The sequence below is a fragment of the Balaenoptera ricei genome, chromosome 4, assembly GCF_028023285.1.
Source record: "Balaenoptera ricei isolate mBalRic1 chromosome 4, mBalRic1.hap2, whole genome shotgun sequence".
NCBI classification, from domain to species: Eukaryota; Metazoa; Chordata; class Mammalia; order Artiodactyla; family Balaenopteridae; genus Balaenoptera; species Balaenoptera ricei.
Genome location: NC_082642.1, coordinates 17,452,368 through 17,479,093, shown reverse-complemented (window position 1 = coordinate 17,479,093; position 26,726 = coordinate 17,452,368). Strand labels below are relative to the sequence as shown.

Genomic DNA, 26,726 nt, shown 5'->3' with positions numbered 1-26,726 from the left:
AAGTACTCTGAGTTACTGCCCCTGTGCTCATTAATGCTCCTGTGGGCTGAAGGGATCGGAAGCTTCCAGAAGAGCTTAACTCCACCACAGAGCCCTGAGAGGAAGTGGATTCTAAGGGTGGGTGTGTGCTGATGATGGCCTGAAAGCAGGTCAGGAGAGCCAGGTCCACGCAAGTGACTCAGTGATGCGGTTTACCCGCAACCTTGCCAGGAGCCAGGCTTGTTTCACTCTACACTTAGCTCTGAGACACCTGCAAGCCCTGTACTGTTAGAAAATTCCCCGTCAGGGGTGTGTACCTGATGTTCTAATAGGGGCTGGGCGGGCTGTGTGTACATGAGTTTGACTATATGTTCGGGCTAGTTTTTTTTTTTTTTTCTTTTTTTCATACAAGGGTAACTTTATTAAAGCAAAGAACTGAACATAATTTTAAAGGACATTTTTCAAAGGACTCCATCTCCATCATATCTTCTCCTAATTTTTATCTTCGCTGAGAAATTGTGCAAGGTTAAGTTTACTTTTTTCTAGTGCTGCTGTCTTGGCTCGTCTTGGTAGTTTCATCTTCATTTCTGATTCTGGCTCTGGAACCTCATGATCACTTTCAGAGTCAGCCTCAGCCTCAACAGTCTGACGTCTCCTGTTCGTTCTAGCTGAAGCTATCACTTTTCTCTGTCCTCTGTTGGTCTTTTGCTGAGTGGATTTCGTTCGGGATGCTTTAACATCCTTGACAGGAGTTATATATACTTCTTTATTCTTTTCATCTTCACTTTGAAAAACAGTTGTAGTTGTGTTGTCATCCTGTGCCACTACAGCTTGGCCACCATGTTCTTTATTTCCTTTTTCTAACTGAACCTTGATTTTCTCCAAAGCTCTCAGACACGTTCTATCTTTTACTTGCTCCAGAATCTCATGCAATAGAACTAGAAGATCTTTAGCAAGATTGCTCCTGAGTTCTAAAGAACTCAAGGCTTTTGTATAGACCCGAATTTCTGGTGAATATGGACATGCTAGGATCTCATTGCAAATTTTTATAGCCAGATTGTCATGAACTGTTAAGGCTTGATAATCTTGGGAATTCTTGGCCTGAGGATTCAATCCACTTGGTCTTGTCAAATCTACAGGTAACTCAGCAACATTAGTGACATCTATTTCAGCTAAAGGAGAAGATGCAGGGGCATTGGCCATTGTTTGTGGAGTTGGAAGAAAGGCTTCTTCAAAACATTCCTGGTTAGTCCTGCTTGCATAAGCAAACATTGGGAAGAACACGCCTAGGCAATGTCGAAGTCAAACATCCTCTTCAGTCACAGGATTGTACCATAACAAGACAAGACGAAAAAGAATCCTACTGCTAGTTTTTAATTCATGTTCCAGGAGCACTAAGGGAGTCCATGGAACTACTTTGGGATGATTGGAGGGGGTGCCATGAAGTCCCCTCTTTTTACGGGTCCAAACACTTTTACCCACATGCCACGGTACCTGCTATTCTACCCATAAGGGGTGCATTTCTTAGGGATATAAGGCAAGAAGACCCCCCATTCATGTCCAGAATGGAGCCATTCTCCCTTGTTAATACATTAGTTCAGATTACAGTGTGGAACCATTGAAGGTTAACCATGAAAAAAGGTTCATTCTCTAAGTCTGTGAGTCTGTTTCTGTTTTGTAAATAAATTCATTTGTATCAGACTCACAGACTTAGAGAATGAGCTTATGGTTACCAGGGGGAAGGGTTGGGGGGAGGGACAGATTGGGAGTTTGGGATTGACGTGTACACACAGTGCTATATTTAAAATAGGTAACCAACAAGGACCTACTGTATAGCACAAGGAACTCTGCTCAATATTCTGTAATAACCTAAATGGGAAAAGAATTTGAAAAAAAATAGATACATGTATGTGTATAACTGAATCACTTTGCTGTACACCTGAAACTAACAGAACATTGTTAATCAGCTATATGCAAGTATAAAATAAAAATTAAAAAAAAAAAAAGAAAAGAAAAAAAACCATCCAACACACTTCTGGGGGAGAAGCACAGAATAAGAGTGAGAGTGCAGTGCGCCTAGCCTGGTGGTGGGCAGAGCTGGGACCTGGGCACTGCACTTCTGAAGACAAGTAGCCTGGAGAGATGCTGAGAGAGCATGGTGCATGCCAAGCTGTCCTGATGGGTGAAAGTGGAAGATCATACCGGGAACTCCAGGTCCACTCCAGGGTAGAGGGGTCCCTTGGAGGCAGTGACAATGGGGCGGAGCCTGTGGCTGGCGTGTAGCCTGGATGCCCGAGATAAGAGAAGCATAGAGGTGCTGGAGGCCCCTGCTGCTCTGCTCATGCCTGGCCCCTCACTTTCCCAGGTGACTCTAGAAGGAGTCAGGCAGCCTACTGGATGAGGGGGGAAGAAGCACAGGCTGCAGAGGCCTGAGCCATCCCTGTGCAGGTGAGAGGCGCCTCCTACATTAATAATGCTTTGGCTCCTTGGTCTGCCTGACTGTGTCCACATGGCCTGCTGTGCTCCAGGCCATCCTCCTGGTGGGGGTGGCTCCTCTGCCCTGCTGCTTGCAGTCCTACCCAGCTCCTTAGCTGTACAAACACAGGTAAGGGTGGGGGAGACCTCAGTGGGCTGATCAGCTTTTGTAGGTGGTTGGGTTGCTCCCCCTGAACTGATGTAATGGTCCATGTGCGATCTCTCAGCAAAAAGGGCTCAGAGTCAGTTCTCTTTTTTTTGGCGTCCCACGGCATGCAGGATCTGAGTTCCCCAACTAGGGATTGAACCCGTGCCCCCTGCAGTGGAAGTGCAGAGTCTTAACCACCGGACAGCTAGCGAAGTCCCTCAGAGTCATTTCTAAGTAAGATTTTTTAATAAATCAAGTGATTGAACGTGGGCAAGTCAAGAAGCATAATCAAAGAAATGCGACAGGATTTCTTGTGCCTTTTATAGATATTACAAAACCCCACATGTTTGTGAAGCTCAGGTTGTCCTCGGGCCCTGGCCCCTCTGGTCGCGTCAGAGCTGAATGGGGTGCAGGCTGCCCCTGTAGAGGAATGACAGTCGGGAGGGACAGACAGACAGGCAGAGTCAACACAGTGTCACAAGTAGGTGCCAGGACAGATCTATGTGTGATGTGCAGCTCCGCAGAAAAGAGAGATGAGCCCTACCTGGAGACGGAAGCAGGTGACCCAGGAGATGTGCCAGGTGAGCAGAGAACTAGGGGAGCTGTGTGTGCAGAGGCCCGGATGGTGCGGCGGTGTGGCAAATGCAGCTGTTCTGGGGCTGAAATGGACAGTAGGAGACACAGGGTATCAGGGGGTGAGGCTGACAGTGAATTGGGCAAGGGCTGTTTGGTAAGGGTACTCCTTGACGTTCAGCCTGGAGGTTACGGGGAGTGCTGAGGGGCTTAAGCAGGGGAGTGACATCATTGCAGAAGGACACGTGGTGTTGCTGAGTAGAGAATGGGATGGAAGTGGTGGAGGCAGGTAGGTGTTACCTAACAGTGCCAGACCCTTGTAAAATAAGGCAAATGCAGGTGTGACTTGTGGAATATTAGATGGTTTTGTTGTTAATGTGATGCTTGGCCCCATGGGAGCTAGGTCATGGACCTCTGCAGACAGGCGCAGAAGTGGACCCTCTGAACAAGACATATGAAATGAAGAGCCCCCTTTTTATTGCATGGACCCTTCCCAGAGTTTGTGCCCTTAAGAGCCCATCATGACACCTCCAATATAGGAAAGGCGCTGGGTAGATGAGGAAGGTGATGCAGGATTGGGAGTAAAAAGATTCAGCCTTCTACGGTGACCTCTGCCCTTCACTGGGAGATGTGTGTCCTGGGAGGCCCCTCCCTCCTGGCATGCTGGTCATCCCATCTTGCTCCCTGGGCACCACCACTTGCCCAAAATCAATGGCTCAGTGAGCAGACACAGAACTGAACAGATCTCACCCCCAGGGGAAGGGAACCAGGCCCAGGACAGCAAGAGGAGAGATTGTCCTGCAGGTAGAAGTTACCTTCAGGAAGGGGGACCTCACAGAGAATTACTGGTGCTGTTGTCCAGGCTTGTGATGCTGGTGGCATGAATGGGGGGAGGGGTGGCCCAGGAAATTGGCCCCTAAGAAGAATTCCAGACTGTGCCGAGAGTCACTGGGAGAAATACACAATCTCAGAAGGGGTCTCTCTTTTTTTTTTTTTTTTAATTAATTAATTAATTAATTTATTAATTTATTATTTTTGGCTGCGTTGGGTCTTCGTTTCCGCGCGAGGGCTTTCTCCAGTTGCGGCAAGCGGGGGCCACCCTTCATCGCGGTGCGCGGGCCCCCCACCATCGCGGCCTCCCCTGTTGTGGGAGCACAGACTCCAGACGCGCAGGCCCAGCAGTTGTGGTTCACGGGCCCAGCCGCCCCGCGGCATGTGGGATCCTCCCAGACGAGGGCTCGAACCTGCGTCCCCTGCATTGGCAGGCAGACTTTCAACCCCTGCGCCACCAGGGAAGCCCAGAAGGGGTCTCTTGAAGAACCACCAGTTTGTGAGATAAATTTCTGGTATGGTTGTGAAAATGTCTTCTTTTATTCAAAAACTATTTATTGGAAGCCTACTGTGTGCCATCTCTGCTAGGCATTGGGGGTCCACCGGTGACTATGGCAGACCCACCCTGGCCTTTCTGGAGTAACTGAGTGGTGGGAGAGGTGGGGCACAAACAGATCCCACAGAAATGATTTAATTCCCACTGGGAATGACGGAGAAGTCCAGGGGCCTGTTATCTGTGAGTCTTAGGTTTCTACCTCAATATGGCCAAAGCAGGGAATCAGGGGGTGGTGAGGAGGCTGGGGAGAACCCTGACAATTTGGAATGAGGACCCAGAGCAAGGCTTAGGACTGGTTCTGTTCCTGAAATGCAAATGCATTGAAGAGAGCAGGTAGAACTCTCTCAAACAGAGGAAACTTGTCATTGTTTTCTTGAGTCTGAAAGAAAAATTGCCGTTTGGCCCTGGACCAGCCCTTGCTTTCCCTGAGGCTGTGTCCCCATTTGTAATACGGAGAGCAGACTGGAGGGTCCTCCGAGGGTGGAGCTGCTCTGTGTCCCTGACAGGCTGGGGCATTGGCCTCCCCAGCTGGGGGTACCTCAAGCCCCCATTCCCTCAGCAGGTCCTGGGCCCGCATGCAGCACCTCTGCACAGGTCAGCTCTGTGGAGGGTGCTGTCCTGCACCCAGCGTCCCAGTCCTGGCTTCACCAGGCAGAGGAGACGCTGGTACAGCTTTCAGTGACGTGAGCTGAATCTGCTGCCCTGGGAGCTGCTCAAGCTGGGCGCCAGGGCGCCTTCATGGTGGCGGGGGCCCCAGGGGAGCTCGGAGCTCTGACTCCTTGTTTACCAGGCAGCTCTCACTGAACGCTGTGTGTCTCACCGCTACCGCCCCTACCCTGCTCCTCTCAGGCACTGCTTCTTGGCAGGAGTCTGGTCCCAAGGGAAGAGAGCTCAGGCTGGAATCGCTGAGCCTGGGTGTGGCCTCCACCTGGCCCCAGACCTGGGGTTCTGGTTCCTGCTCCAGGACTCGGCGCTGCCCTCCTCCCCGATCCACAGTGGCATGGAGGGTCCCATGGAGGACGATGGGGGTTGGGGGCCATCAGCAGAGGTTAAGCTCTCAGCCTCTGAAGTCCCACTGCCTGTGTTTGAACCTTAGCTCCACTCACTGTAGAGTATAGCCAATCTGGGTCTCAGTTTCCTCATCTGCAAAATGGGGATAAGTATGGATACCTACTGTGTAGAAGGTGAGGATTCAATGAGGGAGTTCATGTAAAGCTCTTAGCACACTTCCTGATGCAGCATTAGCGCTCAGTACACTTTGTGGCTATTTACTAATAAAACATGTCAAGTCTGAGCATGGAGGTGGCAGTGTTCCACATGTGGGCATCCCACGGCACAGGGCACCCCCTGCCCGGGTGCCCACCCTTTGTCTTCCCCTGTGTCTGTCCCTCACACATGTGGGCAGCCTGGGGGAGTGTGCCGTCCTCCCCCAGGGAGACCTGGACTGAGCCGCAGGCAGGGCCCACCTCAGCCGCGTGTCCTTTTTCCCGTGAAACAAGGTTTTGTTTTCCCTGGAGATCACTGAGGGGTTAAAGGACTTTTCTGCAGCCCTCTGGCAGCCTTGGCCTGGCCCCAGTGGACGTTTGGTCACTAGCAGATGCCCTGTGGTTCAGGCAGCAGTCGGGCCTGGATCTTACCCACACCTCACACAGCTGGGTCTGTGTGATGGCTTCTCGTCCCTATAGGACTATTCGTTTTCAGTCTCATGGTGATACTGCGGGTAAAGGAGGCACAAACTTTGCACATAGAGATGCACACAGACCCAAATGTCAGCTCTGTGGCCTCGAGGCAGTTACTTGGGCTTTCTGAGCCTCAGTTTTGTCATCTGTAAAATGGAGATGATAACCCTTATCTTGCAGGATTGTTTTCAGTCTCAGGATGCTACATATAAAGCATCTGGCACATATCTGCTGCTCAATAAATAATAGTTGCCATTTTTGTTAAATGAATATACCCAATGCCAGGGATTTGGCCCTTTAGAATAAACTTTAGTGATCACTTACAAAATTATTTGAACTACACTAAGGAAATTAAGCTGGAACCATAGTCAACTGCTTGCGTTTGGCAGATGAGAAATTAAGGACCACACAGGGTTGGTCCCCTGTCTAGGATCTCTCTGGTCAGGAACCTTGCTGTTTCTCAAATTCTTTCCCTTCAGCTACATATTATTTGACAGTAAACAGGAACTTTGAAAGTGACCCCAATGTTGTTCCCCAAGTAGTTTTGTTTCCATTTACTATCTTGGGTACATTCAAATTTTTGGTCAGCAAATTTTTTTTTTTTTCTTTTTTAAGAGGGCTTGAGTTTTTAGCTCAGTTTTTATTTATTTATTTATTTATTTATTTATTTTTGGCTGTGTTGGGTCTTCGTTTCTGTGCGAGGGCTTTCTCTTGTTGCGGCGAGCGGGGACCACTCTTCATCGCGGTGCACGGGCCTCTCATTATCGTGGCCTTTCTTGTTGCGGAGCACAAGCTCCAGACGCGCAGGCTCAGTAGTTGTGGCTCATGGGCCCGGTTGCTCTGTGGCATGTGGGATCTTCCCAGACCAGGGCTCGAACCCATGTCTCCTGCATTAGCAGGCAGATTCTCAACCACTGCGCCACCAGGGAAGCCCTGGTCAGCAAAATTTTATTCGTGGGGATGCTGGCCCAAACTAAATCCGTGTCCACCCAGTGGTAGGCCTTAAAATACACTCACAAAGATGGTGGGCGTGCACTTTTTTCCAGGTGTTTACTTTGTAAGGCGGAGGTCACGGTTTGACTCCTGACTCTGCGCCTTCTCTGGCTGTGGGACTGCGGCAAGGTACCCATCAGCTTCCCCATCAGAGGTGAAAACAAACAAAGAGCACAGCCATATAGGGGTTTTGTTATCCTTAATATTACAGATGGTTATTTCTAATCTCCCACTGCTTTCCAGTGGATGTTGGTGGGGTATGTCGAGGAGGGGTTAAATCATTCTTCATGAGCAAAGCCGGAGAAGGAGGAGAGAGCGATGAGGCCGAGGAGATGTCCGAGGAAGATTTAAAAGATGTGCTCGGTACGATGTATGATGCGGCCCCCTCTGAGGTCTTCAGTAATAGCCGTCTTGCTGGGTGTCCTACCTGAGGCTGGGTTTGCTTTATCGGGGTAAGGATAGAGTTGAGTGTGGGATGGGCGTGGAAGCAGCTCACAGGTCATGCAAGGACATGCTGGATGGCTCAGGGCTGGGCGCTCAGGGGAACGGAGGAGGTACCCTGCGTGGAGCTACATGGGATTGAGGACAGTGACCATGGCTGTTGTTGATAACAGTGAAGGGCATCCCTCCCCCTCCCCCTCCAGGTGGCCCAATCCTGCTTCCCAGAGGGGGAGTGATGGGTGGTGTTTGCGGGTCTACCTCTTCTGCAGCATCTCCCCTCGCCCCCTGCATCCCCCCAGGGGGCTGGGAGGAGACTGAGTCCCTCATCCCACTGGAGGGGTGTTGATGAGCTCTCTTGAATGAATTCAAGCCTCAGCACTTCAGTATTTTTGACATGAGGATATATCGCTGTGGAAAAATATTGGAGTTGGGAACTATTAAAGTGTTTTCTGAAGTCCGGCTGTGGACCGCAGATTTATAGGGAAGGGTTTTGTTAGTGGGGGGGGAAGGTGCCGAGAGCATAAAAGCTGACCATACCCAATATCTTTCGCAGACAGAAATGATATTTCAGTAGGTAAAATAAATAGTATATGGAAGTGCTTGCAAATACATCACCGCGCCCTTTATGTCCTGTGCGGGGTTTGTATGTGCAAAATGTGTCCCAAGGCTCAGAAAGCAGAAAAAACTAAACAGACAAAAAAAAATTTGCTTTCCCATTAAAGGGCCATCTTTCCTCTGCTTCCTCTCCGTGTCACAGAGTGTTATGGGGCTTGGGGAATGGAAGTGCCGCTTGTTTCTTGTTGGATTGGTCACCAGAATGGGGGCACAGAGTGGCTGGAGTCAAAGTTCCAGCCCCTCAGGGCCCTGAGCCACCCACTGCAAAGTGGCACTCTGGGGCTGGGGGGGCTTGGTGTGAGACCTGTGTCCCCGAGGCCCTCCTGTCTCGGTGAGCTCACTGTCACCTGCCAGGAACGTCTGGGATCCAGAGCTGGCTCTTCACCTTACAGATGGGTACCAGGGGCCCACAGAGGGGAGGGGAGACCCCCAGCTCAGAGGCCTCCCCACTCCACACTGCCCGTGACTGGGGCACCTCCCTGCCTCCTGGCTGAGAGCCCAGGTTCCTGAGCCAGAGGTGGGACAGTGACCTTGGGAGCCTCAACACGCAGCGCCTGAGGGGGTAACCCCCACCCCCACCCCCGAACGGAGCTCTGGGGATTATTGCCAATGGCGTCACAGGGTAGATTTGGGGCTGGTGGTGAGACTTCCCCTTCAGCTGTGTATTTCAGGAGAACCTGGAAAAATAAGTGTCGGTCCTTCTCCTGAAGTTGTCAGCCCAGAGGCTTCGTCAGAGCCCACGTGACTTGGCGGGCCGGGTGGAGGAGCCGGAGAGACAGCTTTGCCTTAGACGTAGTAGTGGGTTGACTAGTGTCCGCAGAACCTCAGAAGGTGGCCTTATTTGGAAATGGGATCTTTGCAGGTGTAACTGGTTAAGATGGGGTTCTACTGTGTTAAATTGGGGCCTAAATCCAACCACTGGCATCTTTATCAGAAGAAGAGAGGACACAGAGATGCAGGGGACGCAGCCCCAAGCTGAGAAGGCCAAGGGCCCCCAGAAGCTGGAAGAGGCAAGGAACGGCCCTTCCCTAGTGCCTTCAGAAGGAACATGGCCCTGACGAACCTTGATTTTGGGTTTCTGGCCTCTAAAACAGTGAGAGAAGAAGTTTCTAAGCCACCCACTGTGTGATGATTTGTTCCTGCAGCCCCAGAATCTCAACAGGTAGAGAGGGGTTGCTCCTGGATCTGCCTCTTTGAAGAGGGCATATGGGGTGCGGGGATTTAGCCAAGGGGGTAGAGTTTGAGAAAAAGAGAATGCTCCAAATTGGGTTTTCTGCCTCAGAAGCCGAATTAGTCAGGGGTCTCCAGAGAAACAGTACCAATAGGATGTGTGTACACACACACACACACACACACACACACACGAAGATTTGTTTTGAGAAGTTGGCTCATACAAATATGGAGGCTGAGAAGTCCCACAATCTGCTGTTTGCAAGCTGGGGACCCAGGACAAGCTGGGGGTATAAGTGACTCTGAGTCCGAAGGCCTGAGAATCAGGAGCTCAGAGAACAGAAGATCTCTGTCCCAGCTCAAGCAACCAGACAGGAAGACACAAATCCCTCTTCCCTCTGTCTTTTCTGTTCTATTCAGGCCCTCAGCGGAGTGAACGATGCCCACTTGCCCTGGTGGGCAAACGGCTTCTCAGTCCACTGATTCAATGCTAATTTCATCTGGAGTCACCTTCCTAGACACACTCAGAAATAAGGTTTTGTCAGCTCTCTGGGCACCCTGGGGTCCAGTCAAGCTGACACACAGAATTAGCCATCCCAGAAGCTACGGCTAAGAAGAGCGTGGCCCCTGCAGAGTGAGTGGTGGAGCTTCTGTATTACATTTAAAAAGCCCCACTGACTCGTACGGGGCAGGCTGTGCAGGAAGCCGAGGTCTTCCTTCTGAAACTGTGTGATGGGTTCAGTGGGTCACTTCCATATTCATGCTGTTTTGTCTTAAAATGGTTTCCATCTCCTCTTTTCTCTGCCTCTTCCCCAAACTCCCAGGATCTGGGACATTCTCATTCTGAGACTCCAGCACATTCTCTCAGGCTTTCTAGAGGTTTCTCTCCCTCTGTCTGGAGTGAGAATGGAGGTGGTTTGCAGTAAATGGAGGAAGGAAACAATTTTTGAAGAGAAATGAATTCTCTCCTTTGTTGTTTTTTTCCCCTGACTTTTTACATTTTAAGTATGGCAGAAATAATGAGTTTTGTGATTCAAAGTCTGGTGTCCATATGGTAATGCATGTGTCCTTAGCGTTCACAGTTGAATTTAGATCTGTAAAGGATCCCGGGGGAAAACAGAACACCGATGAGGATGTCAGGCCCACGCGTGTAAGGCCTGTGCCCCACATGTTGACTTTTAACTTTATTGTTCAAAATTTGAAGCCATCCTCGTAAAAGCATTGCCAAGCCTTTAGAATACTCTTCCCCAAACTATCTGACTCAATGAATTAAGAACTCGGTAGGGAACCTGGGCTTGGGGAATGTCTGTATGTAAGAAATGCACACATGCAAAACACAGAGATGAGACGTGCTATATTTCAGATGTCTAAATATTGTAAATTTTGAAATTCAATTTCCCCCAGAGCTTTCGCGTTTGTGTTATTTTCATCTCTGGTGCTGGGATCATTATCGTTTGATTCTTCTAGGATTCCTCCTTATTTCTGCTCCCCATCTGTTGATCCCTCTGCATCACCTTGGTCAGTCTAACACTGAGATCTCCAGAGACTCAGGTTGGAGACCTCAGTGAATTTCAAAGTTGCCAGAATACAGCGGATAGAGCTCCCGAAGGCCAAGTTCAGAGAAGCCAAAGCTATTTCTGAGAGGTCAGAGGTTCAGCTGGTTCTCTTAGCATTTCACCTTGGCTCTGCATTTTCTGTTTTTTGGTTCAGTGATGAAACACACTGTCCATCACTGCATGCGGCAGCACTGAGAATTGTCAGGAGCTGTGTGCTGGCAAAAACCGTAGAGTGGGGGCAGCAGCAGGATGCGAAATCACCCTTTCCTGTCTGGAGGGCTTGCTAAGTGCCAGGCACATAGTAGCTGCTTGACATACGCCATGCCACATCATCCTCTTGTGAAGTAGATAATATTATACCCATTATAGGGATGGAAATGAAGAGTTAGGTCACTTCCCCAGTGTTAGACGTCTGGTTAGAGGTAGAATACAAGCCCCAGGATGGCTGCCCACAGAGCCCCTGCTCTTTCTTCTTTCCCTGATACTGACTCTCTTTTTTTTGTTGGTCTGTTTGGGGTTTTTTAAATTAATTTTTTAATCGGAATATAGTTGATTTACAATGTTGTGTTAGTTTCTACTGCACAGCAAAGGGAATCAGCCATACATATACACATATCCACTCTCTTCTAGACTCCATTCCCATATAGGTCATTACAGAGCACCGAATAGAGTTCCCTGTGATATACAGTAGGTTCTTATTAGTTATCTATTTTATATATAGAGAGGTGTGTATATGTCAATCCCAATCTCCCAATTTATCCCTCCCCCCTTCCCCAACCCCCGGTAACCATAAGTTTGTTTTCTACATCTGTGACTCAATTTCTGTTTTGTAAATAGGTTCATTTGTACCATTTTTTTAGATTCCATATATAAGCGATATCATCTGACATTTTGTCTTTCTCTGTCAGACTTACTTCACTCAGTATGACAATCTCTAGGCCCATCCATGTTGCTGCAAATGACATTATTTTGTTCTTTTTTATGGCTGAGTAATATTCCATTGTATATATGTACTACATCTTCTTTATCCATTCCTCTGTTGATAGACATTTAGGCTGCTGCCATGTCCTGGCTATTGTAAATTGTGCTGCAATGAACATTGGGGTGCATATATCCTTCTGAATTACGGTTTTCTCTGGATATATGCCCAGGAGTGGGATTGCTGGATCATATGGTAGCTCTGTTTTTAGTTTTTAAAGGAATCTTCATACTGTTCTCCATAGTGTCCGTACCAATTTACATTCCCACCAATAGTGTAGGAGGGTTCTCTTTCCTCCACACCGTCTCCAGCATTTCTTTTTTTTTTTTTTTTTAATTGTAGCTGCTTTTTTTTTTTTTTAATTAATTTATTTATTTACTTATTTATGGCTGTGCTGGGTCTTCGTTTCTGTGCGAGGGCTTTCTCCAGTTGCGGCGAGTGGGGACCACTCTTCATTGCGGTGCGCGGGCCTCTCACTATCGCGGCCTCTCTTGTTGCGGCGCACAGGCTCCAGACGCACAGGCTCAGTAATTGTGGCTCACGGGCCTAGTTGCTCCGCGGCATGTGGGATCTTCCCAGACCAGGGCTTGAACCCGTCTCCTCTGCATTGGCAGGCAGATTCTCAACCACTGCGCCACCAGGGAAGCCCCTCCAGCATTTCTTGTTTATAGATTTTTTGATGATGGCCATTCTAACTGGTGTGAGGTGAGACCTCATTGTAGTTTCGATTTGCATTGTTCCCTGATACTGACTCTTTAAAGCTGGGTGTATGCTGAACTGTATCATCAGGGAGCTAAGAAGTGGACAGAAGTGGGGAGTGCGGGTCACACTTGCAGCCTCCATTTTCCCTGTCTTCTAATGGGTACGGGAGGTCTCCTCTCACCAGACAGGTGGAAGACTCAGAGAACATGGGGCTGAGGGGCAGTGGAGACCTTGTACCCCACATTCTCCCATTGAGGAAACAGCCCCAGGGTGGGAGGACACAGGACTACTCAGGTACCTGACACTCAATGTTCTTTCCTACCCCTCTTCAGTCTTTTTACAAGAAAAATGGTCTTGTCCCCTCACTGGAGATGATGTAACTGAAATCTAAACTCCTGAATGCACTTTTGGAATTGTTCATTAAAAATGCGTGCCCAACACTATTTTCTCTAAGGACCCCAAATGGCAGATAAATGGCATCTTCCACCTTGACGTCCCTTCAGTGGCACATGATATTACAGCCAGAGAAACAGGGTAAGGGCTCTGAGGCATAAATTAGGCTGAAGGAAGAGGAGCCCCGGTTGAATGGTGGGCACTTGTCCTTCCTTTTTCATGTCAGCCTTCTGTTGAGGAGACGTCAGCTTGACACTGCCTCTTCTAGCTTTTATTCATCTTGGAACATCTTGACAGCGCCATGTCAAAAGGCTAGGATGCCCTTCTGCCAAAGACCTCAACAGCTATGCCTGATGTTTTTTTAAGGGCCTCAAATAAATCCAGGTAAAGGACTGGTATTCTTAGGAAGCCAGTGGGGGTGGGATGTGGTCATGCTTTGCCTCTGTTTCATTTTGCGATAAATCAAACCGATTTTTACACATGGCACATGGAGGGAAGACATTCTTGGACTAGGAAGATGGGCAGAGCCTTGTTTGGTCATTCTTGGCTATTTGCTAATGAGGAGTGACTTAACAGTTGTCAACGGGTTGGGGGAATGTAACCACCATATCCCTGGGGTGGTTGAGGTGTGGGCTGTCCGTGTCTTGGCGGCCACCCAGAAGGGTCCCGGGGTGGCATCCTTACTACCGCAACTCTTGCTGTCCCAAATGAGGAGATTAATCGTTTGGATAAATGTTTTGAGACAGAGCAGGTATCCCTTGCTATCCAAAGTCTTGATGCTTTGCTCTCAACTTTCAGGAACCAAATTGATTCTGGGCTTCTCTATTTGGGAGAAGCATCTAAGTGAATGGGTTTGACGATCAAGGGATATTTGTATAGTTTCCTTATTCCAGGCATCTCTTGACAACAAGGACGGCATACGTGAGTTGGAACTTGGTGTAATGGAGAGGGCACAGACTCAGAAGCTGTTTGTTAGAGCTGGGTCTCTGCTGCTACAGTGAAATGGGGTGGTGTCATCCAAAGCTGACCTGGGGAAGAAATCAGGTGGTTGGCAGCTTGCATGATTTGAGATGAGCTGGGGAAGATTCCTATGTCTTCGAGTAATTCTGTGCTCAGACTGAATTATCCATCCAAAGTCACATGGTTAGTGAGAGACAGAGCTGGCATTCAAATCAGGCAGTCTGTGGCTCTACCGTCTGTGCCTGCAGCCACTCTGCACAATTGACTGGGGACCTTGGGTGAGTCCCTCCTCTTTCTGGACCTCAGGACCCCTCTGTAAAATGGGGAGGTTAGACTCCAGGACCTTCAAACCTCTCAGCTGTCCAGGCACTCTCTAGCCTAGGGGATACTGGGGCATGCTGCTCTGGGCCCAGAGCAAAGCACAAATAGGTGGGAGGACCCTTTGACCTCCTTCTCCCCCTACTGCAGACAAAAGGAGGGTGCTGCCCCTGGACATATTGCATGGGGCTTGTCCTGAAAATTATGTCTGTGCAAAATGAACAGGCTTGCTGGGGAGAACAGGCTCATAAATATACTCAGGGGAAAAATTAATTCGTTAAAAATATATTTCCCATGTAGCCTTTTTATGAGTCTGCCTCAAATTTATTCTTATTCTCTGACTCTGTCTTTGCTCCCACCAAGCCTAGGTTCCAGGGCCAGTAAGTACCGTTTCTGGGTGGTCCACAGCGGGTACAGGGTGGCAGAAGTGTGGGCACGCCTTCCTGCTTCCTGTCAGCTGGGCATCAGGCATGGTGCAGCGTCGGCAGTGGCCCAGGACCCAGGACCTGGCTTCCAGCCCCGCATCCGCTCTTTGCCACCTGCATGACCTTGGGCAAGTCGCTTGGTCTCCTTGCCCCTCAAATTCCCCATTTACCAAATCGAGGGTAAAAAAATACTTCTCTGGGTTTGTTTTCGAGAAATGAGTTGGTGTGTGAGCAAAGTGAAAAGCACTGTAGAGATGAGAGAGACAGCCTGGCCCTTGACAGAGAGCGAGGACACTGGAGTCAGATGGGTCCGGTGGAATCCGGCTTCAACACTTATCAGCCAGTAAGCCAGCATGAGTCCCTTCACCTCTCTGAGCCTCGGTTTCTTTATTTGTAAAATTGGAATCATGACCCCTACTTTAGAGAGTTGTTTCAATATTAGAAAAGAAATAGGAGGCCTGGCACATAGTAGATAGTATATAAAAATTATGATATGCTCTGGGACACAGCTTAAGAGAACACTGAGGCTGCACAGACCTCCTGTGTAGACCAAAGGGACATAGCATGGTGGCAGGGTCAACCTAACTGCATCAAGGACCAGGTTCTCAAAGATAATGACTTCACAATGATAACCAAAGCAACTTTATTTTTAAAATTTTTTATTTATTTATTTATTTTTAACTTTTTGGCCTCTCCACACGGCATGCAGGGTCTTAGTTCCCCCACCAGAGATCGAACCCGCACGCCCTGCAGTGGAAGCATGGAGTTTCAACCACTGGACCGCCAGGGAAATCCCCAAAGCAGCTTTATTGAACACCCACCTTGGGCCAGCTGCTGGGCTTCGGAGAAGAGCCTTCCTCTTCTGCTGTAACTTCCCTGGGGTGCCAGGCATGACATCCCCTGCCCCATTCCAATGGTGCATTTATCTGTCTTCTCCACAGGCCATGAGCACATTCTTAAAGTGCATGCAAAACACCTGATAATTTAGTGTGGGAGCAGAGAAATAAACACAAATACCGCTTATCATTCTGCAAGCGTCCTTCACTCAACACCGACACTACTAATGAAATGAGCAGCCATCGGTTTAATAAACAGTTGAGTAGACTGAAAAAAGAAGAGAGGCAGAATATTCTTCAGGGTTCCTGGGATCTTAGGTGAGCCAGGAAATAACTGAAATGCTGTTTTATGTCTGTGCAAAATTACTTTTTTTGTGTGTGCATGTGCATAACTGGATGAAACGCTGGGATTTACCAGGGTCCATAGCACTCTTCATATTCTTAAAGGGCTGAAGATCAAAAGGTTACAGCCTATTAATCTACTGAGTCATTATTTTTTTTTTTTAGACAGGAGGAAGTGGAAATAATTAGTTGTATCATAATATATGGGAGAAAATGTCTCTTATTAGCCTTTTAATAGCTTGAAAGGGTGTAAACTTTCAAGACCTCACCGATGGACGTTTTCAGTTAATGTTGAGTAAATTTGCATTTTGTAAATGTGATCAAATGTGTATGACGCTATATTTGAAACATTTCGAGACTCTGACAGAAAGTACAAAGCCAGAACATGGGCGTCAACGCCGATAATCTCAAGTCAACTCTCTATTTGTTTTAGAGATGGCTTTGCAGTGCATAGAAATTAATAAGTAATTTTCTTGGTGACAGCCTGAGGCAACTGAATGAATGCTTAAATCCAAGTCTATGCAGTATGGAAAGGAGCAAATGATTTTTATAGAGGTTGTCTCTAGCAGTAGGGGAGAGGGAGGTACTATGGGGGAGCATCTAATGAGAATTCTCATATTTTAGTCATTAACCTAGAATCGGGATGTCACCATCCTGTCAGAGAAAGAGGAAATAAAAATCCCAGAGGCCACAGGAGTCTCGAATGCCAAATTGGAATCAAAGTTTGAAATGGGGCTTGTCCTCTCTGCAGAGGTACTCTGTGCTGTTTCCTTGGGAATGATCCCCTTCCTGTCATAAGGCATTCCACGTGGGTAGTATGCCTGAAAATGCTGACCCCAGGGGGCTTGCAGATTTAGGGGAGCCTACCCTTACCTGGTTTAGGGATGATTGACACCCAAAGGACATTGTTTTCTGCCTAATCATACATATTGGAATTTTTCTGAAAACAACATTTTCCTAGGGAGTTTTAAATTCTGGCCAGCCAGGATGCTAGCTAGTTCTATGGCCTATGTCAGCTAAGGAACTTTTACCAAAGCTCTACCTCCTTTGGAATTCTGATTCATCCCAAGACTGGAAGAGGGCTTGGAGATCCCAGTGGCACCTTGTCAAGGGAATCACTAAGTACCTAGGATGGTCCATTAGTTGGAATGTCTTTCCTCAGCGTACTGTAAGCTTTTTGTGAACTATACAGGGTGATAGGCAATAGATGACTGTGAGAGCCTCTTGGGTGGTCTTCCAACCCCACCCTGCCCCTCCCAGTCATTCCCAACACAGCGGCCCTGTGAACATAGAAGAAATAGAGCATGGTGAGAGGGTGGACTTTGGAGTCGGAGTTTGAGTCCCAGCTCTAAGTCCTACTCGTTGTGGGAAATTGCTCCATCTTGGGTAATAATAGTACCTGCATCCCAGGGCTGTTATGCGGATTAAATGAGAGGATCCACCACCCTCTGCCTGCCTTCCCAACCTCATTCTGAGCTCCCTGGGTTCCAGGCATGCTTGTTTCCTCTTCATCCCTGGGAAGTACCATCTTAAGACAGCGCTTTTCTGCTTTGTGCATCTTCTCCCCAACTCACCTCTCCAGTTGCGTGGGTGCCACGTGCTGCTTTTACATCTTTCACATCTCAGCTGGAAGGCACCTGCTCTGAGCACCAGCGCTGGACCAGGCCCCCTGTCCTATGCTCACAAAGTAGCCAGTCCTTTGGCTTCAGGGAGTTCATCACCACTTGTAATTACAGATTTGTGTTTTTATTGGATTAAAATCTGTCTCTCCCAGTAAACTGAGCTCTGCAAAGCCGGGGACCGCTTCATTTGCCTGTTTTGTTTCCCACTGCCTGGCCTGGGATTTGACACCAACTAGATGCTGGATAGTATCTGGTGAACGAGTGGCTGAACATTTATCTTCTGAAGCCCTGGCAAGCACATACATTCCACTAGTGTTTTGTTTCACTTTAAAGAATGGTTTCCATTCCTCCATTCCATTACAGGCAGACCTCTTTTTATTGCATTTCACTTTATTGCACTGCTCAGATACTGCTGCTTTTTTTTTTTTTTTTTTTTTTAACAAATTGAAGGTTTGTGGCAATTCTGTGTCGAGCAAGTCTATCGGCACCATTTTTCCAACAACATTAGCTCACTTCATGTCTCTGTGTCGCCTTTTGGTAATTCTCACAATATTTCAAACTTTTTCATTGTTATTATACTTGTATGGTAATCTGTGATCAGTGATCTTGGATGTTACTACTGCGACTTGCTGAATGCTCAGATGATGGTTAGCATTTTTTAGCAGTAAAGTAGTTTTAATCAAGGCATGTGCATTGTTTTTTTAGACACACTTAATACTTCAGTATAGTGTAAATATAACTTTTATGTTCACTGGGGAACCAAAACATTCACATGATTCGCTTTATGGAGATATTCGCTTTATTGCAGTGGTCTGGAACCGAACCTGCAGTATCTCTGAGGTATGCTTGATCTAAAACATTTCCAGCCCAGCCCAAAATCCATAGAGTGATTTATGCTGCTTTTAATTAGAACCAGCTCTGAGACAGCTTGGCTCAAGTCTAGAAGAATCCCATGACCTTGTCAAGTGTTTGCCCTGAAGATTCAGATGGCATTGTACAGCTGTACCTTTCCTTGTTGATACACCTGTTTGAAGTAAGTGGGAATTAATGATATCCTGGGGTATGTATCAGAATACAGATATGTAGGTAAAAAGTCCAACCTACTGTATAGCATGGGGAACTCTACTCAATACTCTGTAATGACCTATATGGGAAAAGAATCTAAAAAAGAGTGGATATATGTATATGTATAACTGATTCATTTTGCTGTACGGCAGAAGCTAACATAACATTGTAAATCACTATACTCCAATAAAAATTAATTTAAAAAAATATCCAAATCTGGGCACAACTAAGACATTTGGAAATGTTTGGATTTTCACTTTCAGAGTCTACTTTCCTTCCCCATTGTGCATGAAGTGGACATAGTATTAATGTCCAAATCACAGCATCACATCGAATGCTCTGCCCACTCCCATTATTCTTGTCCCCTCAGTGAGGATACTAGATCTGTTTTTATAGGAGGTTGAGCATCAGATAAAATGCAAGACATTCTGTCACTCATCAGAATGTTTCCAACATTTAGCATGTTGTCATTAATTTTGACCTACATTTTACATCATATTTATTTATAGATGGGAATATATTTAATCAAATTCTTGAACATTATGTACACTGTTAGAGGTAAAGAGCAATAATACTTTTTAGATTAAAATGTATGTGATAACTATAAAGAAGTACAAATTACAGAAAATAAAAATATAAAGGAAATAAAAGTCTTACATAATCCCTGCACTCTAAGATAATTACAGTTTGCATTTTGGAGTGTATAATTTTAGTCTTTTCTCTTGTGTTATACGTATATATTTACATACCAATTTGGAATCATACAGTACATGCAATTTTGTAACATCCTTTTTCTGAAAACAAATACATTGACACATTTAAACAATCTTAATGATTATTTTCAAACTTTTAAAGAACTTTTTTTAAAATAAATTTATCTATTTATTTATTCATTTTTGGCTGTGTTGGGTCTTCGTTTCTGTGCGAGGGCTTTCTCTAGTTGTGGCGAGCGGGGGCCACTCTTCATCGCAGTGCGCGGGCCTCTCACTATCGCGGCCTCTCTTGTTGCGGAGCACAGGCTCCAGACGCGCAGGCTCAGTAGTTGTGGCTCACGGGCCCAGTTGCTCCGCGGCATGTGGGATCTTCCCAGACCAGGGCTCGAACCCGTGTCCCCTGCATTGGCAGGCAGATTCTCAACCACTGCGCCACCAGGGAAGCCCTAAAGAACTTTTTGAGGCTGGAAAATTTCAAACAGATATGACAAGAAACACACCACTGTTATAAACCTTCATGTACAGTTCCCCAGGTTCAACACTTTTGATTCATCTGCCATGGAGGTATTTTGAAGGACCTCTTAACCATCATATATCTTTTATCAATACGTGAGCCTGGATCTCTAAAAGATAAGGGCTTATCATTAAATACATACCCACAGTGTCATTATCTCACCTAAAAATTAATAGTAATTTCTTATCACCATGAAATATTCAGTCACTGTTCAAATTTCCCCAATTGGCTTATAAAAGATTTTTACGGTTTGTTTGAATAAGGTCCAAATAAAGTCCATAAACTGCAATTGGCTGATATGTCTCAGAAGTGTGTTTTAAGTTAAAAGTCTCCCTGCGTGTGCACGTGCGCACACACACACTTTTTTTTCTTGCAGTTTATATGTTAATTTTTTCTGTAGAGTTTCCCACAGTCTGAAATTATGTCCCTGTGGTATCTTTATAACATGTTCCTCTCTCCTCTGTATTTCCGGTAAATTGATAGTTAGCTCTAGAACTTTGCTAGGTTGTGGTTTGAAGTTTTGTCAAGATGACTTCATGTGGTGTAGCATATTTCCATCAGATGGTATGTAATATCTGATTGTCCTTACTTTTGTGGCATTGGTAGTCATTAATGATTATTACCTAAGTAATTATTTCACTGGGGCCTGTGGAATAGTGATATTCCAAGTTTATCATTCCTTCTGCACTTATTAGCTGAAAGACTTTTATTAAGATAAACTTCCCTTTATTAACTGTTTGGCAGATTTCAAACTAAGGAGTTGGTTCCTTAATCTTCCTTACTTGAAGGTAACTAATGTGTGTTTTGTGTTCTGTGAAAACATGGATTGAAGTACATTTGATGTGCTTTTCAGTAATTATTCAGATAATAATGTTTCAGTTAACATTATTATTGATATTCAAATTGACCCATCTGTGGTCAGTGGAAGCCTCTTTAGGCCGGCGCCTGGGTTCTCTGAGACACAATTCCGTAGTCTTTGATGACATCCGTGCTTTCTGTCGTGGCAGAAACATACACATGGCTGCACATGGCTCCTCTTGTTCATCTCCTGTCCCAGACCTAGAATTAGCCATTTCTCTAAGGAGTCTTTGTTCCTTTTACTGAAAAATGTTTTTTAGGTAGTAGGGGTGCCATTGCTGCTGGGTTTTTCATTGTTTCTAGTCTTTTCATTAGCTAGAGCTTGGGAAAATGTATTCGGTTAAGCTATATGAAATTGTCATGTTATTGGTTAAAGTGATCCAATGTTGGCAATTTCACATGGGTTAACCTGTTTTTAGAGAAAACACATTATGAGTTCAAACTGATCTGTTCCAGTGAGTTTGTCTTTACTTTACTTCATTGATCCCAACAATCTGAGCCACTTATCCCTAGATATCTGGTGAGGCCAGTTCATACTGCTCTTCTTCTCTTAAGGGTTTCTGGGCTAGTGTTGATTTGGAACTTCATTCATTCATTCATTGTGTAATAGATGCAAGTCTGTCCCTTGCATCCACCATAATTTATTTAATCCATTCCCCTTTCCTGAATACTTTGATTCCATTTGTTCTCTTTGTAAATGTGGCTGCGGTGAACATATTTGAATATAAATCTTTCGTGTGTATTTCTGATGATGTCCTTAAGATGAATTCTTAGAATGTGGAATTTTGAGGCCAAGGGGTAGAGACCTTTTAAGGCTTTTGGGTGCATTTTGCCGACTTGCTTTCCTCTCCTGCTTCCACCGCTGTTCACTGTTAGGATTTTGGTCAAATTCTTCATTCCTAGTCACATGGATCTTTCTAGTTTGTATGTCCATCGTTTGCACGTTAATACTTGTGTTATGATTACTGACAATATGAAAAACATGTGGAACTATTTGTAAATAAATTAGAGTTTTTAGTTTATAACCATGCATGATATTCCTATAGCTAATTCAGATTTAGAGCCTGTGTTAAAAACACTATTGATTTCTTTCTCCGCAACAATGCCCTATATCTCTCCCCTGCCACCACGTTATTTGTGGGGCTGAAAACAACTTGAGGACTGGGATTCTAAGTTCTGGGGGAGAATTCCATTTGTTATGTGTAAATGTATATTATATGTGTGTATGTGTATATATATATATGAAGTATTAATAAATGCATATGTATTTTATAAAGTAATTTATTAAATAAGTAGGAACAGACAAACAATATGAATTAGATGAAAAGACAACAGTAACAACTTCTAAGTGTCAAAAATGTCAAACTCTGCCTACATTATTTTGAGTTAGATAAATTGGAACTTTCCTTCTTTTACTTTAAGCAGTTTTAAGAAATCAAAGCTCCAGCATTCAATATCCCTTTGTACAAAAAATTCATTGTTTGTCTCCTGTAAGCCAGGCATTGGAGGTGAGCTTGTACACTTCATACCATTGCTTACTAAGCTGCTAAAGCTACCAGATTTTGAGCTCACCTGGTCAGTTTCTCCCGTGCCTTGCACATCAGCTGTTTTCCGTAGCTGCGCCTGCCTTCCTTTCCTCATCCCCTTTGGTGCCTTTCTTATGCGTTGCCCTCCTGCGCACAGCTGAGGCAGTCCTGGCCCTCAAGCTGACCGCAGTCCTCAATCTGCGTGCGTCCTAACTTCTCTGTGTCATTTATTATAGAAACACATTGTAAGTTTTAGTCGACACCCTTGGGTGCCAATGTGCAAAGAAAGGAACATCCTGAACCTTTTCAAGTTGCCAGACCATGCCTTGCATATGTTAAATAGAGTCAACTTATTCAACAGAAGCGTTACAAGGTGTGTTGTACACGGGAGGAGATTTCCACCGCTAGTATCATTCTCACATGCTGTTTCTGTGCCCGGGACGTGGAAAGAGGAAGGCCAGGGACTAATGTCGCCCTACTTGCGAGCGTTAATATTCCTCTCTGAGCAGACTGATCCGACCTTATCCAGATGCTGCCAGGGGTCTGAATGTTTTATTCAGCACTGGTGTCTCTTCCCATTGGCAAAAAGAGAGTTCGAGTGGACAAGCAATTTGAAGAGATTAAAGAAAATGGACCGCTTCTTTAGAAATGTGCTTTTACTTCTCTTTTCATTTGAACCCAGTGGCAAGAGGAAAAGAATAAAGTCTTGCCTGTTGATAAGGCAGTGAGGGTGACAGTCCCGCTGAAGGGGAGAGAGTATTTTTCATGATTACAAGGTGGAGTGTGTGGGATCCGGCTGTTAGGCAGGCCCAGCCATGAATCAGTCATATCTAGCATGACGGGGGGATGAGGGAAGAAAATGGGGCTTTGACATCCAACTCCCGTTGCCAGTAGCAGTGATAAATGAAGGAACTAAGCACTCTCCAAATCAGGCAGCCCTTGTGGAGAAGAGGCAATGTAATAAAGATTGGAGATACCTTTCCCCTGTGCCTCGGTGAGCTCTCCATACGATATATTACCCCTGATATTTATCACGTTAAATCCAGAGAGCAGTGGGGAGACATAACAGCTTATTTTTTATCATCTTGAGATAGACAAGATGTGGTCGTGACTTTAATTAACTGACTCAAAGCAAGTTTATTTAGAGTCTCCTCCCAAGGCCGTGTAAGTGCTGTCTGTGAGAGTGACTTGGCCACGTAGAGCTAGCTCCTGGCTGAGACGGTCATCTACTCTGCACAAGGGACCTTCTGGTTCATGCACACAGAGTTCATTTTCCAGAAACCAGAGGGGTCAGCAGAAGAAGATTCTAGGCAGGGTATGGTCTCTTGTCTGGGAAGTCTGGAGCCAACAGAAGAATTCAGCACCATCTTCGACAAGATCTTTGTAGAGGACAGTCCCAGAGGAAATGGAGTTTTCCTTCTACACATTGTGGGGAGGGGTGGGTGGTGCAGGAGGAAAGATGGGAAGCCGGGTCTTGTCGGAGGTTTCATCACGTGTGTGTCCAAGGCTCTTCCACCCCTGGCCTGTCTCTTTACAGCCATCTCCTTTCAGTGCTTACCTCCTGCCCAAATTCCTTGCAAAGCCTCAGTCTCTCTTGCTTCCACACTTTTGTACACATCATTCCCTCTGTCTGAACGGTGTTTCCCCACCTTCCAGATTTGATGATTTCCTACAAAGCATTTGTTTTTGTTTTTTTAACAATTTTTATTTTATTTTATTTTATTTTATTTTTTAACAGGCAGTGAGTCTTTTTTTTTTTTAATTTATTTATTTATGGCTGTGTTGGATCTTCGTTTCTGTGCGAGGGCTTTCTCTAGTTGCGGCGAGCGGGGGCCACTCTTCATCGCGGTGCGCGGGCCTCTCACTATCGCGGCCTCTCTTGTTGTGGAGCACAGGCTCCAGACGCGCAGGCTCAGTAGTTGTGGCTCACAGGCCCAATTGCTCCGCGGCATGTGGGATCTTCCCAGACCAGGGCTCGAACCCTTGTCCCCTGCATTGGCAGGCAGATTCTTAACCACTGCACCACCAGGGAAGCCCATCCTACAAAGTTTTTAAGGCATCTCTGTATCACCTTAGACCATCAGAGTGATTGCTTCCCTCTACTCACCAGGCAAGAACCTGCACGGCGGCACGGGTCCTGTCTGCCTGGGTCGTTACTGTGTCTCAGCATCCCAAGCATAGATTGTGCATAGCGGGAGAGAGAAGGCTTTGCTGAAGTAGGGAGATGGGCTGAGCTGTTTTCAGTCATGATTCCTCCTGCTTCATCACACCCTATCCTTAGTCTTTATTTTACTTTAATATAAAAGCCTTTATTGAAATAGAATTCACAAGTCATAGGATTCACCCATTTAAAGAGTGTTGTAAAGAGATTTTTAGTATATTCGCCGACTTGTGCAACCATCACGACAATCAGTTTTAGAACATTTTCATCAACAAAACCCCATGCATATTAGCAGTCAACACACAGTGCAGTTCATTTGATTCGTTATGCATTTGAAAACAAAAAGAAACCCTGTACCCACGAGCAGCCTCCCTGTTACTTCCCCAACCTCCCTTTCCCCCAGCCCTCTGCAATCGCTAACCTACTTTCTTTCCTTATGGACTTGCCTATTCTGGCCGTTTCGTAAAAATTGAATCGTACACTCTGTGGCCTTTTGTGTCTGGTTTCTTTCATTTAAGCACAACGTCCTTCAGGTGCATCTGTGCTGAGGGATGTCTCAGTACTTCATTCCTTTTTACTGCCAAGTAACATTCTATCGTGTGGATGTATCACCTTTTACTTTTCTGTTCATTGGCCGATGGATCCCAGCCCCGATTCTTAACGACAGCTCTGGTGTCGCCTCCTCCAGGAGGCCTTTCCTGGCTCACATCTGTCACAGATTTGGGACAGTTTCCTTTCTGCTTCTACCACTCGAGTATGACACTGTGAGAGCCAGGACTCGACTGTCCTTTTCTTATCCTTGGAACTTGGCAACTGGCCTAGCTTGGTATTGCCACCTCCAGCTATCCTTTCTGGGTGATTTTTTGCACATCTTCATACCCTCTGTGTTATTTATGTTGAGAGATTTATAAAATAAAGGAAAAGGCAAGAATATTTGGTAAACATCGTGTTGTTTCCATCCAGAATTTGAGCATCATATTATATTTCCTTCAAGTCACTTTGTCTCTTCTTAAAAAAAAGGATTTAAAACTCTTAATACTTTATATCCCCTTTGATCATCAATCTTGGCCATACTCCTTCCTCTCTTTCCCCTTTACCTTCCACAGAAAACACCATTCTGTTAGTCAGTGTTGTGTATCTTTACAGTTATATACATGTAGTCATGAATAATATCAGTAGTCCTCTTTGGGGTATGTTTTACGTTTTCTGTAAACGATGCCACAAAATGCATATTGAGTCTACAACATTCTTTTCATTTCAGCTTATCTCTCTGTGTTGATATGTAGATTAGTTGTTCATTCTTTCTAACAGCCATGTAATATTCCACCTGGGCTTTTCATTTACATAATATTTTCTTTTAACTAACTCACTTCTTATGGAAATTAATTTAAGAAGGAAACTATGTCACCCCTATAAATGGAAAATGATTATTGCTTGCCTTAAATAATGTTACCAGGAAATAAAGAAAAGTATGGCTATTAAAATTGAAGTATAAAGCATAAAAAATTGACCAGAAGGATATTGTTGCCATGTTGCCATGATGACTGAGGGGAGACAGGAGGGGGGGGCGAATAAAGCTAAGAATCATGATCTAAAGGGAGGTACCTTTATCTGAAATATTAGCATTGTTTATTTAAATGGAAAGCTGATAGAGCTTGCCTTAAATATTGATATGTGGAAATTAAAAGTATACATGGCTATTGAAATTAAAATAATACCCTCCAGGGTAACCCCTGCTGTCAACTTGTATGCCATGGTTGTACTGGAACATAGTTTGGGAAATCCAGCTTAGTTCAGAGTTAAATGATTGAATGAATGAACATATCCAAGAATGAGTGGTCTGCAGTGGAATTTCAGGCATCATGCCCAGGGCCCAGGGGTGATCTGTGGTGAGACTGAAGACTTCCTCAAGCCCTGCCTGCACACAGAATGGCCCTCAGACTTGGCCAGTGTCCTGCCAACCGGAATGACAGCCAGCCCAATATAGCACTCATAGGGGCCAGCACTGTTGCACGTGCTTCTCATATATTAACTTATTTCTCACAACAACCCTATTAGATGGATACGTTTATGATCCTCCTCGTTGTACAGATAAGGAAACTGAGGCAAAGAGAGGTTAAATATCAACAGATTGCCTAGGGTCACACAGCTAGTGAGTAGAAGAACTGGCTGTGAACGTGGAGAGGGTGACTTCGGGCTCCGGATCCTTCCCCCTGCCCCATTGGTGCCTCTGTCCCCAGCTGGTGGGGCTGTGTGAGCCCCTCCTCTGGGGGTGGTCCTGTGTTCAAGGCCTCAG

The 26,726-nt window shown here is 45.8% G+C and overlaps 2 protein-coding genes across 3 annotated transcripts in view; one reads left to right on the top strand and one right to left on the bottom strand.

Moving 5' to 3' along the window:
- The window catches only part of CLSTN2 (calsyntenin 2), a 650,264-nt gene that overhangs the window by 89,545 nt on the left and 533,993 nt on the right, over positions 1-26,726 (top strand). The gene's annotated exons all lie outside the window — the stretch shown is intronic.
- LOC132365069 (condensin complex subunit 3-like) lies at positions 472-1,489 on the bottom strand. Its single transcript, XM_059921788.1, is given in 2 exon segments — positions 472-1,373; positions 1,474-1,489. Coding segments are annotated over 2 exon segments (918 nt in total).